Source organism: Dysidea avara, chromosome 4, assembly GCF_963678975.1.
Source record: "Dysidea avara chromosome 4, odDysAvar1.4, whole genome shotgun sequence".
NCBI classification, from domain to species: Eukaryota; Metazoa; Porifera; class Demospongiae; order Dictyoceratida; family Dysideidae; genus Dysidea; species Dysidea avara.
This window is the reverse complement of record NC_089275.1, coordinates 14955857-14971112: the sequence shown is the minus strand read 5'-3', so window position 1 is coordinate 14971112 and position 15256 is coordinate 14955857. Positions and strand designations below refer to the sequence as shown.

General features: G+C 36.9%; 1 protein-coding gene across 1 annotated transcript; it reads left to right on the top strand.

Annotated features, from left to right (window-relative positions):
* Positions 1-180: 180 nt before the first annotated feature.
* On the top strand, positions 181-15045 carry LOC136253162 (glycylpeptide N-tetradecanoyltransferase-like). The gene is made up of 3 exons (XM_066045791.1): positions 181-285; positions 11946-12239; positions 13166-15045. Exons 2-3 carry the CDS (start codon positions 12107-12109, stop codon positions 14896-14898), a joined length of 1866 nt encoding a protein of 621 aa, XP_065901863.1. The 5' UTR covers positions 181-285; positions 11946-12106; the 3' UTR covers positions 14899-15045.
* Positions 15046-15256: the final 211 nt, after the last annotated feature.

Here is a 15256-nt window from a genome sequence, read left to right as displayed (position 1 = left end):
TACGTCATAAATAAATAAATAATTAATAATTAATGTTTGAGAAAACTACGAGGCCTAGAGACATGAACTAACCGGGGATAGATTCGCCTGTGAATGAAGGCACAAACGTATAATCGTCGCTCCTGTTTGTGCTGATGACCTGACCATACGTGTAATTCTATATAACGCCCAGTACCACACCCTTGCTTAATTACTTACATATTGCGCGAAGAAGAATAGCGAAGAAGATTAGTGATGCCCGTGCAGGAGAGCCAGAAGCCACTTGTGTAAACAAGAAGATTACAAGTAAGTTTTTATGTTTGTAACATCTCAAATCTCCATGCCAGCTGCCAGTGGATTCATTCACGTAAATAAACGATACAAGAAAACATTAAACTGACATATGCCACGCTCTTTACAATAAGCTTACAAGTAAAATACAAGTAAACAATTTTGTCTTGTGCAGCTGGCATGGCGAATTTTCTTTGTGTTGGTGTCAGGCAATTCAATACGTGCTTAATCTTTTTTGCCTTCACCTGGCCGGCGTAGCTACTAGGCTCTAGTGGCTTGGCTGTCTTCCTTTATCTGGTTCATCTGGCTTGCATACGCCTACAGCATTGTGTAGCTATCTCCTGAAAGTTGTGTATGCATAACTATAGTGTGTCACCCATCACTGTGCCATTGCTACACCACTGATGAACCTTACTTAGCTCTAGTTGATGTTGATATGCATTGCTGTATATTGGCTAATAATTTTTATCTGCATGGTGATGTTGCCTATAATGTATTGCTGCTTACAATACTGCAATAATGTATAGTTCTCTCCTGTATGTTTTGTATACATATACTTTGTACACATCACTGCGCCATTACCACACCAATGATGTACTGGCACTTAGCTACTGGTGGCCTTTAGTTACGATGCCACTATTGTGTTATATCTGTCACTACTGTGACATATTGTGTTGATTTGGGGATAATGCATTCACCACCTAATAGCCTCACCGGGGGGCTGTCACGTTGGTGTATGTACTTGGTTGTATGTGACGCGGTCCTAGTAATAATAATAATAATAATAATAATGTATTTTAAAGGTCACTGAAATGGGAAACAAGGAATTATGTTGGAGTGGCCTAATGGTGTAGACTGGAGCTGTGATCTGGACTAAGTGTCCCGTATTAATATTGTCAAGTTAACCGAATATTTATTTAGTTGGTCATTTGTTGTATATATAAACATTAGGAATTTGACCATTAGTTAAGAAACACAGTTGTAGGATTAGGAATAGCGCCCTTGGAATTAGGAACAGCGCTCCTATGATTAGGAAAAGCACTCCTACTGTAGGATTAGGAAAAAACACTCCTAGGATTAGGAACACAGCACTTCTAGGATTAGAAACAGTGCTCTTTGGATTAGGAAGACGTGCAACTAGGATTAGGGCATAGTTTTTAGCCATTAGGTTAGGGTTAGGTATGGGTTAGACTATATAATATTTTATATTTGTAACATTTCAATGTTACAAAAACAAGGGGAGTAGCCAGCAAACACTGGTGGTACTGTAACAGTGGTAGAACGTGGGTACTCCAGTGGGTTCGAACCTTGGTTGCTTCAAGATTTTTTTCTTCTTCGTTAAATATTAATTTTCTTATACCTTTTGTGTCATGATTTATTTTTTTAATAGCAATGACCGGCAAAATGTCAACAGTGTTAATTTAATCATATGAAGAAGTATGCTACATGAAACGGGCATAATAGTTGTACTTAATCACGGAAACACTGTAATTTTCACAAACTAACCTGTAGAACTAATTTACAATGCTTTTGTTTCATTGTAACACTACTGTAGTGAAGGTCAACACATTGACATAGCTTCAAAGCATTCCCTTCCAAATATCTACCATTCAGTTTGCCATAAAAACTGGGGAACTTGCTACACTGGGTCTATTATAACGCGCCAAAATTTCCATGAATCGGACTTCTTCTGGCAACATTGTACTCGTAGACAGTTACTCTACATGTATATATCACACCCAGAAGTTACTAAACAGACTCGAGATAGACAATCAATTAAATTTTTAATGGTTTTTCAATCAAAATGTAGTGGAAATACCTGTTCCAGCTGGAATTTTTGCCATCAACAAATGTCTGCAGACTTTTCAGTATGTTATAGCTATACCAATGGTTTGTTGGCAACATGTGCCAGCCATGGCAGCACTATCAAAATGATTCGGGTGACATTAGAAAGAACAATGAAGGAGCTTTGTTTTATGGTGTAGATTGCTGTAGAGATATTGAGGAATAAAATCTGCAATTGTTTTTGAGAGGCGGGAATACAGGCAGTTACATATATAGGGACAGCAATTATTCCATTTTTGCTTTTTAAACTTGTGAAGTATATAGTACAAGTGGAAATTGAATTCTACGTATCTTTTGTTTATGCACATTCTTGTTGAGGGTTATGCACATGTGGTATTTTAAAGAATTGCTTTGACATTTTAAAATTATTTTGTTTGACAGCTCCCAATTGCTTTTTTGTCAATTATTGACAACTCCTTAGCTACACCAGTTGATTAATGCCTTAACGTTTAGTTTTATTGCCTTGATTGTCCATTAATTTATTAATTAACTGATTAATTGACTAGTTTTACGGTGTTACTAGGTATCATGGAGGTTTGTAGACCTAAACGTTTCCACAGATTGCTACAAAATTTTTAATTATTTATTCAATGAATTTTTTTACTGATTGACTAAATGAACGGACAGATGGACTGACTTACTAATACCTTCGGACAAGTGTAACTCAATAATGACTAAAGCTATGGGCTTGACTTATTTTACTGTTCAATGTCGCTTCAGCCCGATAGGTGCCTTTTGGCATACTGCAGTACATATAATGCATGCACCATGTGCTTACCTTTGTCCTCCTTTGTGTTTGATTTCTTTTTCTGACAGTCCAAGGTGTCAATTTGTGGTAGCACATGATGATTATCCTACACTTGTAAATGGAAATTGTTCGCTTTTTCTGTAGTGACTGGATTGATTGCAAAGGCACTTCTACTTTTCTTCATTTGTAATGCCATGTAATGGACTGAACATAGCTGAAAGTGGCCACTTCACTTCGATTCAGTAAACTGATAGTTGGGGCGTGTGTTCAGACAAAAACATTAAGCCTGGTGCCATTCTTTCTTTTGATGTGGTATGTGTGGGTTCACCAGTCATAATCATGTTACAAAAAGTAAAAAATTAGGAAGTTTAGGTTTGATCTTAGGATCAAAATGTAGGGAAACAAGGGTGGTCACTTACACCTGCAGATGTACTTGTGAACATTTGAAGGGGTCAGTGGAAAAGGGGGTAACCCACATTTGAAAAATAAAATGGGTCTATAGTGGACATTAAATAGAAATTTCAGACATTCCTGAATTGTCGTAAAATATTGCAAATTTGAATTTGGTTGTGACTTGAACTTTTAAGTCTTGTTGTTAAATTTGTGGAAATCAAGAAACACGGTAGTGTGTCGTGCGGCCCAAGAAGCCGGCGCGTAACACCCGTGAGTATATTGACAGGAAGAAAGAAAACGCAATTTTTGCACCTCCGTAGCTCTGTGCTTCCTTGATGAAACAAGACGATTTTTGCTGTGGACATGCCCTCCAACTGCAGCACTCCACATTCCAAATTTGAGCGAAATCGCTTCACGCGTTCCCGAGATATGCGACTTCAAAAATTGGCTCAGTTTCTTGGTTTTTTTTTTCCTTCTTATTTTTCTTTTACTTGTCGCAAACTTACAAAAACTGCTATAAAACGCGAACGCCATATCCGATTTCCTTGAAATTTGGCACACAGAAGGGGGGTATAAAGGCGCATCTCGGTACTAACGTTGGCTGGAATACGATAAACAGGCAAAGAGTTATAAGCGATTATTCACGAAAAATAACACCAATATGTTGTCACGCCTACAGGGTAAACCGCGTATGGGAAGAAGATGAAAAGCGGTGGGTGAATAGGTTAACTAGTGAACCTCAAACCTTTTGTGGTTTGAAAGAAATCGAGCTAAAAAACAGGAAGATACAACGAAAAAACCAACAGTATGTAACAATTACGCAATCGAGATTAGCTAATAAAAAACGACTGCTTGCCACGCCTACCAGATAAACCGCTTGGGGTAATGCTTTGAAAATTGTTGTACAGATGGAGTAATCATCTTAGAAAGGCTCATCAATGGTGTAGAAGAATCAGACTTAAAGCCACGGAGTTATAACACGAAATCCAACTTGGTGCAGCAAGTGCGAGATCGAGATACTCTAATAGAGTAGTCATCCTAAGAGCAGTCACCCTGAAGAGAATTCAAGAGATCAGCTAGAAACAAGAAACCTGTATAGAGATCAGCTACACACAAGTCACCCTGTAGAGAGATCAGCTAGAAGAAGTTACCTTGTAGGGAGTTCATGCAACTATGGAAAGAGATAGTTCAGCTAGAAGAAATCACCTTGTAGAGTTCAGCTACAAAGAAACCACCATGTAAAAGAGTTCAGCTACAAACAAATCGCCCTGTGGAGAGATCAATAGAAGAAGTTACTTTGCAGAGAGTTCATCTACAAAGAAACCATCATGTAGAGAGTTCAGCTACAAACAAATCTCCCTGTAGAGAGATTAGTTAGAAGAAGTTACCTTATAGAGAGTTCAGCTACACAGAAACCATCATGTAGAAAGTTCAGCTACAAACAAATCTCCCTGTAGAGAGATCAGCTAGAAGAAGTTACCTTGTAGAGAGTTCAGCTTCAAACAAATCACCCTGTAGAGAGATCAGCTAGAAGAAGTTAACTTGTAGAGAGTTCAGCTACAAAGAAATCATCATTTAGAGAGTTCAGCTTCAAACAAATCACCTGTAGAGAGTTCAGCTACAAACAAATCTCCCTGTAGAGAGATCAGCTAGAAGAAGTTACCTTGTAGAGAGTTCAGCTACAGACAAATCACCCTGTAGAAAGATCAGCTAGAAGAAGTCACCTTGTAGAAAGTTCAGTTACAAAGAAACCACCATGTAGAGAGTTCAGCTACAAACTAGTGACCTTGTAGAGACATCAGCTAGAAAAGTTACCTTGTAGAGAGTTCAGCTACAAAGAAACCATTCTGTAAAGAGCTCAGCTGCAAACAAATCACCTGTACAGAATTCAGCTACAAACAAATCACCCTGTAGAGAGGTCAGCTAGAAGAAATTACCTTGTAGATAGTTAATCTACAAAGAAACCACCATGTATAGAGTTCAGCTGCAAAGAAATCACCCTGTAGAAAATTCAGCCACAAACAAATTGCCCTGTAGAAACATCAGTTAGAAGAAGTTACCTTTTAGAGAGTTCAGCTACAAAGAAACCATTCTGTAAAGATCTCAGCTGCAAACAAATCACCTGCACAGAATTCAGCTACAAACAAACCACCCTGTAGAGAGATCAGCTAGAAGAAGTTACCTTATAGAGAGTTCAGCTACAAAGAAACCATTCTGTAAAGAGCTCAGCTGCAAACAAATCACCTGTACAGAATTCAGCTACAAACAAATCACCCTGTAGAGAGGTCAGCTAGAAGAAATTACCTTGTAGATAGTTAATCTACAAAGAAACCACCATGTATAGAGTTCAGCTGCAAAGAAATCACCCTGTAGAAAATTCAGCCACAAACAAATTGCCCTGTAGAAAGATCAGTTAGAAGAAGTTACCTTTTAGAGAGTTCAGCTACAAAGAAACCATTCTGTAAAGATCTCAGCTGCAAACAAATCACTGTACAGAATTCAGCTACAAACAAACCACCCTGTAGAGAGATCAGCTAGAAGAAGTTACCTTGTAGATCGTTCAGCTACAAACAAATCACCCTGTAGAGAGATCAGCTAGAAGAAGTTACCTTGTAGAGAGTTCAGCTACAAAGAAACCACCATGTATAGAGTTCAGCTGCAAAGAAATCACCCTGTAGAAAATTCAGCCACAAACAAATTGCCCTGTAGAAAGATCAGTTAGAAGAAGTTACCTTTTAGAGAGTTCAGCTACAAAGAAACCATTCTGTAAAGAGCTCAGCTGCAAACAAATCACCTGTGCAGAATTCAGCTACAAACAAACCACCCTGTAGAGAGATCAGCTAGAAGAAGTTACCTTGTAGATAGTTCAGCTACAAACAAATCACCCTGTAGAGAGATCAGCTAGAAGAAGTTACCTTGTAGATCGTTCAGCTACAAACAAATCACCCTGTAGAGAGATCAGCTAGAAGAAGTTACCTTGTAGAGAGTTTAGCTACAAAGAAACCACCATGTAGAGAATTCAGCTGCAAAGAAATTACCCTGTATAAAATTCTGCCACAAACAAATTGCCCTGTAGAAAGATCAGTTAGAAGAAGTTACCTTGTAGAGAGTTCAGCTACAAAGAAACCATTCTGTAAAGAGCTTAGCTGCAAAAAAATCGCCTGTACAGAATTCAGCTACAAACAAATCACCCTGTAGAGAGATTAGCTAGAAGAAGTTACCTTGTAGATCGTTCAGCTACAAATAATTCACCCTGTAGAGAGAGCATCTAGAAGAAGTCACCTTGTAGAGTGTTCAGTTACAAAGAAACCACCATGGAGATTTCTGTAATCAATATATGTATTATATATATAATTTGTACATTTACTGATAAAATATTTAAAGTACATCTACTTCATCTTTTCTTCTTCCTGTGGTAAAAAAAAGGTAGGTTAAAAAAGTCCCAAAGCCGGCCTTTGGGGTATACAAATACAAAAAGAAATGAACAGCTAAGCTGTAAAAAAAGTGTGCGGCCCTCAAAAAGACAATGGTGAAAAAAGATGTGAAATCCAAGGTGGCGGCCAAGAAATGGCTGTGATGGTAGTTTAATGGTAAAAATTTAATAACGACAATTCAGGTGAATTTTTGTGCTGCTTGTTTGTTTTGGATTAGATATCATTAACATGCCTAACCAACAATTTTGTTTTTACAAAATGGCAAATGTCAAAATGTAGTTTTTCCACTGACCCCTTCATTTAATCCCTACTTCAATTTCTTCTGAACACATGCCTCAAATATTAATTACTGACTCGAAAGTGAAGTGGGCATTACACTTTGCTTTCAGCTATGTTCAACTCATTACACAGGAAGAAAACTAGTATATAGTGCCTCTGCAGTTAATCCACTCACTACAGCGGTTTCCATTTACAACTTTAGGGAAGCCATCAGGCACTACCGTAAATTTCAATGTGATCTCTATTCGAACTTCATTTTTCCTTATACACGTGTACTTGTATTAATGGTGTGTTTTCAAGTCATTAGCTTAATCAATCAAACATGCTTCATTTTTGACAAAAGAATAAGGGGAAGAAGTGGCTTGGGATGTATAATTCCTGATAATCAAACAATAACCAGTCTCGTTGGTGCACCCTTTATGATCAAACATCTAAACAATTTGTAATTGCCCTTTAGCAATAGCCAATTGATTATGTAGCTGAAATAAGTTGTAGTAATAAAATTATGTTGATTCTGTGTGGTATTCACTAAACGTGGGTTCTAAGGAGAAGTGATGAGTGAATGGCAAACCCATGCAATTGAAAAGTAAATTGTGACATGCATATCAGGATGGTCATGGCTCAGCTCAAATGAAAGCTTACTTTTACAGCAGTGATAAAAGGTACACTTACCAGCAATTTTGAAATTATGTAAATCAAATGCATTTGTAGAACTCATTTAGTGTACGGTGTTATATACACATGGCTGCGCTGCTCTATTATTGTATTTGATTGTTCTATTGGAGTATATTTTGTGCCCTCCAATTCAATGCTCACCTTGAACTCACCATAAACTTACTTTAGTGTGTTTGATAGCTGAGTCATAATGGATTTACTGCTGTAGAATAGTAAAAAAATATTCATTATTCATCATTATTATGGCTGCTGTAAAAAATTAATAGCCACCCTGATGTACTCCTTACTGCATTAAATGCACAACATTCACATCGATGTCACATACTTGGAAACACTGTTGGTATATGTGCAGGAAAACCCACTATAAGGGAGAATGTCAAGTGAGAATGTCAGACATGTATGACATATTAAAGTGCTTTCCAGCAGTTGTGAAGCTGTGGCCCTCTACCGCTTATACAGTATACCAATTTTTTTTATTTTTCGAATCATCCCAGGTGCATAGAGCTGCTGATAAACCTTCCTGCCAATTTTTCAGTGGTGTCATTATATCATAGTGTGGCTATTAGCACAAGGCTGAACATTAACCTCACTGGTGCATGTGGTGGTGGTTGAATACATTTCTACGGATTAATAATCCAACTGAACATGAGATTGATTTTTTTTTTCAGATTCCACCTGTTTGGGCTAGAGTCAATAGTATATCATCACCATTCATATTTTTACAGTTAGCCTTGTGCAAAAGCGGTTCTGGAAAACAAAGTGGAACGAAAAGTATAGAAGTGGTTGCTGTATGGAATACAGCTACAAATTACAGAAACTGACAGTAATTACATAGTTACTGTATGAATTATTCTTAGTACTGACATGTTGGGTTTTGGCGAATCCAGTCACTTACAGTATGCAGTAGCCTTATCCTAAAAGTTACATGTGATCAAATTTTTGAAAACTGTTGAACTATGCACACACAGTTTAACTTGACTTTTCACTATGAATGGATAGCCACATCAATACACAACACATCCATGCTACTGATTTACTTGGGTTGCTTTTCACATGTGGATTGCTATAGATACGTATCTCACAATCTATTAATGTTTGTACATAGATGGTTTTCCCACATTATAGGTCACTTATGAAAGCAACCTCTTTTTATTCTTCTTACACTATGAATGTAAGTTTTCTGCTGCATGCAGTACATAATGTAGGATTGGTGTACTAAACAGTAGGTATAAGAAGTTTTACACATTCTTATGCTCATGTGGGCAAATGTAGCTGTCTTTGTATAGTGGAGCTTCTCTATACCAGGTGCATTGAGACTATGTAAAACTAAAATATGATCCATTTTGTAACATTATAGTAACATTCCTCCCTAAGGGATAAATTGCATTGAGTTGGACTTGTTGGCACCAAACATTTTGTCTTTATTGTGTCTTTTCATATTGTCTCCTAATCAATGGCATCAGAGTTGGTGCAACCAGTGAGGCCAGACTCTCACCACTTTTTTGGCTGAAATAAAAAAACTTTCAAACTTGATTAAGTCAATGCTTTAAGAAGTGAACATGCAGTAATTAGCATTTATTTAATGGCAACAATTGACAGAAACAACACTTATCTAACCTATTTGTCACTCAGACTAGCTTCAGGTCGACCTCGTCCATATTAAACGCCTCTAAAAATAAATTTCGGTATGTTTAGCTTAGGCTTTGCTTTTCTTTGTAGCCACTTTGTAAGCATTCCAACTCAAATGGCAAGGTTTAGCTAAGTGGTAAACAGTAATATGGACTCAGACTGATGTGCCATTTGATCAATGTGCAATTTTATTATTGAGCACTTGTCAGGGACTGGAGCTAGCTAACTAGCACCTTGCACACAATACTACAGTCCAAAACTTACCTTCAAATAGCATAAAATGTGCAATTTTCCAGGGGAGAGTGAGCCTTACCACTTTCAGTTTTACTCTGATACCCCTGCTCCTAATCCTACCCTGCCTACCCAGTTCTGCCACCCCTATGTCACAGGTATAGAAACCTATTTTGCTCAGCAAACCTTACACATTGGTGTACGTAGGTAAAATACTTTGTGGTATTGACTGTACATACAGTACAGTGCCCTTTTTAGTGTTCAACCAAGAATATTATGTCACATAATAATGCCCATGCATCTAATTCTATGCAAGTTCATCATGTATGATCACAAATACTTGAAGCCTACATAAGTGTGTGTATAATATTTGCAGACAGATATATATGCTTAGTATTATAAGATGCGGTACATAGATCCTTTTAATCAAACAGTACGGTAGTACTGTTTAAGTAGGAATTCCACCGAAATGACACGTGCCGCCTACAATATCTCTTATAAAAACCAGCTTAGAAACTTCTTATGTGACGAAAATCACCTTTACGGAATAATATTAGTCCATCTAGCATCAAATGTAGTGTTAAAAAAATGCTTACTGGCGGCTGGGTATAGAATTTTAAAAAAATAGTCAAAATTCGATATTTTGTCTCATTCATTGTCTCACTCACTCACTGATCACAGTTGCAAGCCTAGAGCCCAAACAAAGCAGCGCACGGTCACAATTTTACGCCACAACAACAAATTCACCGATGGGATGTGCCTTTTGGGGTTCCGACGAGTGTATGCCCTGTGCGCCTTGTCTTCTCTTTTATCTTCAGTCAGACTGCTTGTCTTCTTCTTCATCCAACGAAACCATATTGAGGCATTAATTTTCCATATCTTTCTTTAAGCAGCATAATAGACGCCACAAAATTATTTAAGGCGCTTAGACTATGCTACTGTACGGAGGTACCAGTACTCCATGTTAGATCATAACATCATGCCCATTCTTTATTTTACGTATTATCGATCTATTAATCGAGACCACCATGACCACACTCCTTTTACGCTAGCTGTATTTGTGACCACACATCTTCAAGTTGGCAGGCTGATTCGAGATACTCTAATACAGCAGTCACCCTAATAGAACAGTCACATGTTTATAGCTAGCTGTATGCTTTATCAAAAAACTAAACAAACTAGTATATTAAAAATTATAAATTTATAAATGAAGTAGGAATCCAAGCGATAAAAAGTAGTGAAACAAGAGATGAACAATGGTAGCTATTACAGTATAACTCAGTAGGAAATCCTACTTTGGCATTGATAATTGTTATACCACTGTTATACCACACTTCAAACATCTAAGACTTCAAATGTTGCACAAAATTATTCATAGTAGCGTGGATGTCTCACTACCCAACTATATAACACATAGAACAAGGCATACCAGGGGCAGTGACCTTAAATTTATACAGCCAGACACAGCTATTGACGCATACAAGTACAGCTTCTTTCCTACATCAATTCGATTATGAAACAATCTATCTATAGAAACTATAAATTGTAACAATTTAGATACTTTTAAGGAACATTTAAATAGCGTAACTTAGCCTAAATTATTACACCTATTGTAACATACTCACTCATGTGAGTTCTACAATTATTACCTATAATAATATAATTGTTCATCTCTTGTTTCACTACTTTTTATTGCTTGGATTCCTACTTCATTTATAAATTTATAATTTTTAATATACTAGTACTTAAGTAATTCTTTGTTAAGTACAAGAAAAGTATGATTGGCTATGTTAATCACATAGTGATTTAATTTGCCATACATTAGTCTCAATAGTAGGAGTGCAATTAATCCCAAATCGCATGGTCTTGTTTCTGTAATTGCACTGTAAAGTAGCCAATAAAATAGCGGAATAACAGAAGCCTTTTAAGTGCAACAAGAGAGTGATGTAATGAATAGCCAATCAAAGAAGCTGACAATAGAAGCCTTTTAAATGCAACATATGTAAACATTTTGAGTATCCAATCAGAATGGCTGACACATGAAGCCTTTTAAGTGCAACAACAAATGGTGTAATACAAAGAAGGATGATGCAATCACCTGGTAGATTGGTAGTTATAATGGCCACATAGAACTGGATAGATGTGTACTACAACCATGAAGGGTAGTCACTATGTGATTAGTAGGCAATCACACGCATTTTCATGCAATTATGGAATAATTGTACTTGTAACAGCTAAAATTGCACTCGGCTTCGCCTCGTGCAATTTTGACTGTTACTCGTACAATTATTCCCTAATTACACTCAAATGTGTGTGATTACCTATACAAATTGAAGTGCAGAACAAGCAAATTATCCACTTCTTTGTAACCCCAGCCCTTTTCAAGATTTGTGTAATTTGTCCCTGTAGAAAAGTTACTTCACTACCATTACATGTTGTAGGTGCTGATCATCCAACTCATAAACATTTGAGACATGTCAGAGTATTGATTGCTCCAAAATGGTACGATGTTGGGTTGGAGCTATTAGATGAAGAAGATGTAAAGGACTTGCACATCATCAAAACAAATCATGCTACAAATTCCAGTAAGGCTTGTGAGGAGATGTTGGAGTTATGGTTACGCAAGCATCCTGAGGCTACATGGAGCCAGTTAATTAAAACACTGAGGGAACCTGGAATTGAATTAAATGATGTAGCATCTAAGATTGAGGGAATGTTAGTGTCTTCCACTGAAGGTAAGGTTTAGCAGTTTACTGAAAAAAAAATGTGTAGCTTTAAAACTATTATAGCTTAGAAAATGGTATCCATAAAATGCTATGATCTTTGGGAGATAACGAGGTCTTTAAAATTGACTAAAAGACCTGCTAGCAGGGTATTAAATTATTTAAACACCTGCTAGCAGGACGACCTCAGGTATTGCAAATCTCCCTTTTGCTCATTGATTTGCTACACTAGTAGAGCAGCATAGTGCGGTAGTTGTGCACTCTTTGATACAATTATGAAACTTTCCATATATTAAGTTATACTCCTTGTGTCATACATTTTTTGATATAGAGCCATTGCATACTTGATCTTTAGTGACCTTTACAGTCATTTTTGTATTGAAAATTCATCATTTTTGTCTTTGTCTCCCTCAGGCATTGTTTTGCACAGTTTCAAATTAAAGGTGCTGCTAAAACAACCTACTCGGCTTTTATTTGAAGTTGATAGGTGATTGCATTCCAAAGTTATGATCATTTCTATTAGCCATGAAATTCTATGAATTACTTGCCCATTAGTAATTTACACCCCAAGGGCAACGAATTTTATGATGATCATAGGTTGTAGTGGAATGAGTTACTAACTTCAAACAAAAAGTCAATGTAGTTCTTAGATCAACACCTTTAATTTGATACCATGTTTTAAGAGTGTAAAATAATGCCTTAGGGAGATAAAGACAATAATAATTTATTTTCTATGAAAAATGGCTGAAAAGGTCACCAAAGGTCAAATCCGTGATGGCTCTATATCAAAAAACATATGTCACAAGGAGCACAATTTGTGTGGAAAGTTTCATAATTGTATCACAAAGTGCACGAAATGCTCATTTTTTGGTGCTATGCCGCTCTACTAATATACTGGATTTCTACACAACTTATGTTGCTTGTCTTGTTTAAATTAGGTTCACAATTAGTGCAACGATTTTGTAAAGATTCAGTGGCTTTAACTGTTGCCTCACCACTTACATTTTCAAAGGATGAAGATATTGAATTAGCTTTCTCAAGACTCTCAAGTGCTGTAACAACAGCTATAGAAAATCGTCATTTTCCCATCATACAAAGAGCCGCAATTGAGAGTGCCAAGTCACAACGATTTCCCAAGTCACATGAAATCCTTCCTATGGTTACTGCAGCTTTATCATTTCAATCTCTGTGCACAATGTTAGCACAAACTTCATATTGGAACTTCTTGGACACCAGAATGCTAGAGGCTATGGTGAATGCTTCTATGGTACCTGCTGCACAACAGTCTTTGAAAAATTTCAAAGAAACATTCTTCTCCATGACTCTTCAGGAAGCAGCACCATACTTTCCAGTAATAGTGCGTGAAAAGCCTGGTCATGTTGTAATTCAGGAGATTCTTAATAAGGACCCCCAGAAAATGACCATTGGTGAATTACACAAGCATTGGTTTTACCTGGAGAACGAACTCTTCCAAATTGGCTCAGACACATGTACAATTTGCAAAATTGTACTTGGATCAGTGAAAATTATATGGCAAATTCATGTTGATCATGTTTTTCAGGCGTACCTATCATTGAGTAAGAAGCAATCTCAACTCCCACCACAGGCAATCTCTTACTTAACAATTCCTAAAGTTGTGTTGTGGCTGGGGCTGCCTGTTTTATGGCGTGGACAAGAAGTACAGATTGGCTCTATTGTAAAATTAACAGGGCATGTGAGAAAGGAGCCATATATCTTACGTGAAGAGTTAAAATGGGCCAATCTGACCTATGACAATGTTGATGAGATGGTGAAGCTACTCGATATTGATAATACAATCAGACAGTATAAACATAAGAACTACCTGTGGTGGTACACTTTGCATCCTCAATTTAAATCAGAATTTTTATTTGGAACTAGATTAAAATCAAATGGTAAGCTAGCCTCAGTACTTTTTAGCTTTCCAATTAGCATTAGTATTGGAGGAAAAGTTTTAACTGCTTTGCATTTGCATTATACTGGTAGGAAATTTCTGCACAGTGAACAAATGCACAATACAGTAGTCAGAGAAATAATGAGAAAAGGTAACTTAATTGGAATATCTCAAGGCATAATAGTCAGCGAAGAACCTTTCATTATAAAACCTGTGACTGTTCTAGCTACTTATTGTTATTGGCTCTCTAGTCCATTTCATCTTCCTCTACCCTACAACACTCCCAAAACAGCTGGATTGAGAAGGATGACATCCAAAGATGTTCCTAAGGCATGCACTCTCACCAACCAGTATGTATTGCAGTTTGAGTTTGGGCAAATCTTCCAAACTGAAGAAGAGTTCTCACACTATTTCCTATTTTCATCAGTACCAGGCTATATAGTCACGTATGTTGTTGAGGACCCTGCCACTGGTGCTATAACTGATATGTTTGGGTTTAACCTGGATTATGAACTGGACAAAAAAGTAGCTACAGCCATTGCAATAATTCCTACTAAAATACCAGCAAAACAACTTGTCATTGATCTACTACTTTGTGCCAAGCAAGAACAAGCTGTTAAAGTTGCAACTCTTCAATTTGGACTTGAAAAAGATAACTTTGATTTATTTTTACAATTTGGTGCATACTACTGGCACTTCTACAACTATGGCTATCCTGAAATTGATGAGGAAAAATGTTGTCTGTTTTCTTGTTGTTGACAGCTGACATGTATACTGTAGTTTAGCTACTCTAAGTTGTATTTAATTTTTCTGTATGTATTTTATGGCTATTCTGTCTGCAAATAAATGCTATGAAGTGTTGCAAAATTCTCCATATTGATGCCATGCATAAAATTTCCTTTACAAAAGTAATCACATTTCAAACTTTGCTGGTGAAAGAAACTATTGTCATTTTTCTTGATTTATTGTAATGCTATCATTGGCAAATATATAATTGAATTTGAATATTGTGGAATGTTTCAGGGTGTTTGGAATGTGTGCCAATGGCATGAAAGCTATTGCTAGAAGGACCAATATTTGTGATTGGATCTGCAAAAAAGGGTCTTATAGCTTTTCC